This window comes from Aptenodytes forsteri, unplaced genomic scaffold (assembly GCF_000699145.1).
Source record: "Aptenodytes forsteri isolate BGI_AS27 unplaced genomic scaffold, ASM69914v1 Scaffold161, whole genome shotgun sequence".
Lineage (NCBI taxonomy): Eukaryota > Metazoa > Chordata > Aves > Sphenisciformes > Spheniscidae > Aptenodytes > Aptenodytes forsteri.
The window spans coordinates 844403-850658 of record NW_008795023.1 but is presented as its reverse complement, the minus strand read 5'-3'; the positions used below and the strand labels follow the sequence as shown (position 1 = coordinate 850658).

General features: G+C 46.8%; 1 protein-coding gene across 1 annotated transcript; it reads left to right on the top strand.

The window, feature by feature from the left end:
• Positions 1-4047: 4047 nt before the first annotated feature.
• On the top strand, positions 4048-5232 carry LOC103896055 (2-oxoglutarate receptor 1-like). Its single transcript, XM_009275817.2, is given in 4 exon segments — positions 4048-4272; positions 4378-4761; positions 4764-4973; positions 4975-5232. Coding segments are annotated over 4 exon segments (1077 nt in total).
• The last annotated feature ends 1024 nt before the right edge of the window (positions 5233-6256 follow it).

Below are 6256 nucleotides of genomic sequence, written 5' to 3'. Positions count from 1 at the left end.
ATTTAACTCCATTCACCACAACTCTCTGGGCCCGGCCGTCCAGCCAGTTTTTGACCCAGCGCAGAGTCCACCTGTCTAAGCCGTGAGCCGCCAGCTTCTCTAGGAGACTGCTGTGGGAGACGGTGTCAAAGGCCTTGCTGAAGTCCAGGTAGACCACATCCACAGCCTTTCCCTCATCCACTAGGCGGGTCACCTGGTCATAGAAGGAGATCAGGTTGGTCAAGCAGGACCTGCTTCTCATGAACCCATGCTGGCTGGGCCTGATCCCCTGGTTGTCACCCAGTCATACAGCTGACTGGGTGCTTTTTTCAAACCGCATGCATAGGGAGCACATAGTTCGACTTCCTTCCTAGGCTTCTTCATTCTTCTGACCTCTGGACAAGTCATACCAGCAGAAGAGCGTATCACCCATGTAATATGGTCAGGATAGTTGCCTGGCAGAGTCATGCAATCCCTTTCTCTGGCAAAGCCCTCCTCCAGCCAGGTTGCCCTCACAAGCACGTGCTCTTAGATACCTCTCCCAGCCACAAGACCCTGCTTGTGCCCCGGTTGCAAAATCCCTGCTTTTCTGAGAGCCAGGTCCCTCCCTGCAGGAGGGGCAGCTGGTCCCACCAAGCTTCCAGTTTGCAGAGCATGGGTACCTTTGCCCTCCTTGAGAGGCAAGGGTTTGATCTCAGCCCCCAGCATCCACCAAACTCTCTGCAGGGCAGCTCCTGCCAGTTTGAAACCCTGCTCTCCCCCCATCTCCCACCTCTCCTGTTCTGTGCACTGGGACCTGGGGAGCAGGTATTCCTTCAGGCGGGCACTGCAGTGGTGCTGCTTCTCCCTGCTTGAGTGCTGCTGGCCTGCCTCCCTCACTGAGGGCTGGAAGCGCCCCTAAGAAACCACTCCAGCCAAACCAGACAGGTTACAAGCAGTCCCAACCGATTTCATGAGTGACGCAGGGCAGGTCCCTACATCCCGCGCAGGCAGTAGAAGCCAGACAGGAGGACAGTCGACACCAGCATGGCCCCGCCGCCAGGGACATGACAGCCAGCCCGCAGGAAGGTGAGAGGGGTCAGAGCAGGTCTCGCTGAGCACCGTGGAGCCCACACTGCCTTCACCTGGCAGAGATCTGGAAACAGAGGCAGAGCACTCCTGCAACCTGCCCAATAGCCCCCAGGGGGTTGCTACAGCTTTCCCAGTCAGTCTCACTGCACAAGCCTGTGGAATTCAAAAGCAAACTCTGCCAGCTGGAGTACGGTATTTAAGGAACCAGCTATGAAGAGAAGACAGCACCAAGGATTTACAGGTAAAATGCGTATTTTGATTTAAAAGTGTGAATATAGAGGCAGGGCAAAGTAGAGAGAGATGAGCAAAGGGTTAAAGGACTATGGAAGCGTAGAACAAATTAAACTTATCTGAGATGCATTTAATACTCACATTAAATCCACATACTCTTTCAGCATGGAGATACCTCCCTGAATTATAAAAGGGAAGGGAAGGAGGGCTCGTATCTTCGTTCCTAAATATATCATTTGCATCTCTTAAATCTGAACCAGTGGAAGAGTCAAACAGTCAAATAGCCAAATCCTATTTAATTTATTCAGCAACACATCTGTGTGAAATATAGTCCAATTACAGGCATTAGGTTACTTTGCCATGGCTGCAGCCATTTGCTTTTATTTCCAGCAGGCTCTAATTAAATTATCACAATGCAGGAGCAGACAAGTTTCCCTTATACGTGACTACAATTAAAGACATGCAATCACAACATTCTTTAAAGTGACTCCAATCAATTGGTTATAGTAAAGAATACCATGTAATAGAGCAGTGACTCCACTGTTAAGACTGAAAGAGGGTTTCTATTTCAATAATCTAGTTCCCTTTTATTATGAGTTCTGCTCTCGGATAATTTATTTAAAGTTCATTATGTATCTACAGCATATATCATTTGCCCTCAGCTTGGGCTGCAGAAGTCCCATTATGGCCAATTACTTAGTGTGATAAAATCTGCCACAGTACAAACTGTTCTTTAATTAGATTTAAGTTTTGTCTAAATTCTATTTGTAATTCAGACAGCAAAATAGTAAGGCCAACAGCGAAGACTTGCTGTCTCCTTCTTTGGTCCCTGTGGTAGCCTGTTAGGTTGGATGTAATCTTAGGGGAGTTCAGAACCGAGATCCCCACACCTATGTGCTTTTCTTGCAATACTTGTCCCCACCTCGGGTTTCCTTAGCCAGCGCTGGGCTTGGGGGTGGCCTGGCCTGTAAGGGAGTCCCACGTTCCCTGGCCTGAATCCAGCCCTATCAGATACCTCACCGATAGCAAAGGGGATGGCTCCAAAAGCACCTGAGAGCATGTGGCTGTCAGTAGGGACCGCAGTGGCTGAGTGCCACTGCCGTGCTCTTCGACGGTCGTAGGTATTTGCTCTCCAGCCCCTATCGGTTTGCTGCAGCAGCACGCTGGTTGGTGGCAAAAAAGCTGCTGACAAAATGATAGTCCTACAAAACCACGAAGAAAGTGGTGTGGGGAGCGGCACCCAGCCGTGCCCTTCAGCTCGCTTAATAGCTGTGCACTGTGAACACCACGGTGTGTACAGCCCTGGTGCTTCCTGCGGCAGACAGCACGCCACGACCTGCTGCTGCAGGGTGGGGCCTTTGCTATTAACCTGGTTAACCATTAGCCATCCCAGAGGCTTCAAGTTTGAGGACAACAGTATCCACGCATTACTTCTTGACTGAATTAGAACCACTGGATTTATCTAAACCATCCCCTGCACCATCCCCAGCCATGAGAAGAGGTTTGAAGCTGGTTTGCTCTTTAAAAACAAATGCCAGTGTTTGGCATGCATCTTCTTAAGCTCCAGCTTCAGTTTTCAAGGTGTTTTAAATATGTTTGAACCAAATGTTCTACACAAATTTGAATTCAAACCCTGCAACCTGTCTCTATGAGATCTCACAAATGAGTGAGGGTAGAAGCAACATAAAGAAAATTCAGAGTGGAACAAGAAATTGAAGTGATAATTCATTAGGATCCATTTTAACAGATCCAGGCCACAGTAATTTGAGAATGGGCATCATCCTGTAAGAAGTTGCATTCCTCCAGAAAAAATTGCGCTAGAGATTTATTAATTTGTTTCCATCAAAACATTTACTCCACTTTAAAAGAAAGAAGGCATTCACACAAATGCACTTACGGGATGCAACTTTTGCAGTTATTTGCCATGTGCTTCAGTGGCCCTGTATTTTCTGTTGTAGAGACTATGTACTGGGCTATCTTTCCTTCCCTTGAATCCTGCTCAAGTCCCATATTGTATCTTGCAAATGGCTGCTTTGCAAAGTTGGATGAATTTATTCTGTATTTCAGAAAACTACTATCTATGATGACTGTCTAAACAAAACACCATTTAAAGATTTTACAGGGATAGAAATTTACAGCTAATGACAAACCTAAAAATAACCAACATCAATCTTGTTAATGGACTAAAACGATGAAATATTCCTGTATCAGTTGTTTCCAAGGAGCAGGGAGAAAAATGCTAACCAACTCCAGCATCAAAAAGAATATGAAAACATTTCAACATCTGCCCTGTTTTCCACTTAATTAACAAGGATGCAAATAGCATTTATGGAGCAGTTAAGTTCTGGACATTCCTCTCTATACTTTTGGTCAGTAGTGCAACACAACTAGTCTGTCCTGCTCCACTTGACCCCGGATGAAAGAAGGTGAACTTTATGTACCAGGGGACACACATCACACGCTGTGGGGCTGGGAATGCCTTATATTACAGCTTAATTGTGCCTGTACAGACCCTTCCCTGAAAATACGTATTTTAAAATAAATTTGTATCTATATATAGATATGATAAAAGGCCTCTAGATCAGGATCGGTTCTCATCAAAGCAGCAAGACCTTTCCTTATTCAATAATGGCACTTTAATAGTGGCACTGATGGGAAGTTGAAAGGAAAGACCTGGTTATTAGTTGTTTTAATGGGCTACAAGAAGGTCTTATCTGACAGTGAACACTAAGCATTTCTCTCTTCCTTAAGCACTAAGGAAAAAACATGAATACGACAAATGATGACTTAGTCAACCCCACCACCTTGCAAGACATTGAAGGTGATTTTCCCAGCTGCACTGCTGTGGAAGTCGCTCTGAAGACTTTGTACCTCCCCATTATGTACAGCATCATCTTCCTGGTGGGCTTCCCAGGAAATGTCATTGCAATTTGTGTTTACAGCTTCAAGATGAGGCCTTGGAAGAGCAGCACCATCATCATGCTGAACCTGGCGCTCACAGACCTGCTCTACCTCACCAGTCTTCCCTTCCTGATACACTACTACGCCAGTGGGGAGCACTGGATCTTTGGCGAATTCGTGTGCAAGTTCATCCAGGCGCTCACAGACCTGCTCTACCTCACCAGCCTTCCCTTCCTGATACACTACTATGCCAGCGGGGAGCACTGGATCTTTGGCGAGTTTGTGTGCAAGTTCATCCGCTTTGGCTTCCACTTCAACTTGTACAGCAGCATCCTCTTCCTCACCTGCTTCAGCACCTTCCGCTACGTGGTGATTGTCCACCCTATGAAGTTCTTCCACATCCAGAGGAAGCGGTGGACAGCGGTGGCTTGCGCAGCCGTTTGGGTGATCTCACTGGCAGCTGTCAGCCCTGTCAACTTCTTGATCTCCTCAAAAGAAGCACAAAACAGATCCTTATGCCTCGCCCTTACCAGCTCTGGAAACCTGGGCACAATCAGGTGGTATAAGTGGCTGCTGACAGCAGCATGGCCGCCTTCTTGCCCTTGCTGACAGTGACTCTATGCTACACGCTCATTATTTACACCTTGGCTACCAGGCTCCACACGCGGGCTTGCCACAAACAAAAGGCTCACAGACTCACTGTCATCCTCTTGGTGGTCTTCTATGTGTTCTTCCTCCCCTTCCATGTCTTTCGGGCTGCTCGGGTTGAACTACAGTTGTGTCCAGTCAGCTGTCAGCTGTCATGTGGAGAAGCAAATCCATTCCGCCTGTATCATCTCTCGGCCACTGGCTGCACTCAACACGTGTGGCAACCTACTACTTTATGTCGTGATCGGCGGTAACTTCCAGCAGGCCATCCTCTCTCTTTCAAGGTGTAAGTGGAGCAAATGCGTCCAGCAGCCCGGAAGCAACAATTATGTGACCAAGTCAGAAATTGCATTAAAGTTATGGAGGAATCCCAGCAAACCTGGGATGGCTTTGGTGCTGTAAGCTCCTGCAAAGGCAGGTGTGTTGATACGGTAGCAAGAATTGCAGCTGGCTTCTCCCTCTCCCTGCAGCAGAGCACTTGTCAAAAAGCTGTCCTGGGAGCAGGTTTATATATACCTCTCTTAGCAACCAAAGAACAGGGAGTGAAAAGAAAAGATTGTAAGCCACCTCGAAGGTGGAATTTAAAACCACCCAACCGGACTGTTTCCAAAGACATTTGGGAAGTGCAGGGTTCTCTCGCTGCGGGCTTTGCGGTTGATTACAGAAACACAGAGAGCTTAGTTTGGATGTGAGAGCAACTTCCATTGATTTCAGTGTTGTCACTGATGTAGTGCTTAGTTTATTACAGCCTGCATGAAATGCAGCAGATATAGTCACGGTTGCTGAAACCGCTGAATTACATACTTAGAAAGCACCTCGATAAAACTGATGTTTTCAAATGAGATGGACCTGATAAACTTCAGCATAGGGCAGTGAGGAACTGGATGGTGAAATCTCAGAGCTGGCCTAGGGAAGGATGAGAAGAGTACCAGGATGACATATATGGTGAATGCAAGGAGAGATATATATAGATAGATATATATATGTACACAAGGAGATAGAGAGAGAGATATATAAGGATAGCTATATATATGGAAAAAATGGAGGAACAAGGAATTAACAGTCACATTAATGTCCATCTCAGAAAAATACTGAAACAAACGATCAGATGATAAGCCTACAGAGGGTGGAAGCAAGGACAGGTAGCCTGGGAGGAATACAGAGAAATTGTCCGAACAGCCAGGGATCAGGTTAGGAAAGCTAAAGACCTGATAGAATTAAATCTGGCCAGGGACAACAAGGACAACAACAAAAGATTCTATAGGTATGTCAGGGATAAAAGGAAGATGAGGGAAAATGTGGGCCCTCTTTGGAACGAAATGGGAGACCTGGTTACCCGGGACACAGAGAAGGCGGAGGTACTCAATGACTTTTTTGCCTCGGTCTTCACTGGCAAGTGCTCGAGCCTCACCGCCCAAGCCGCAGA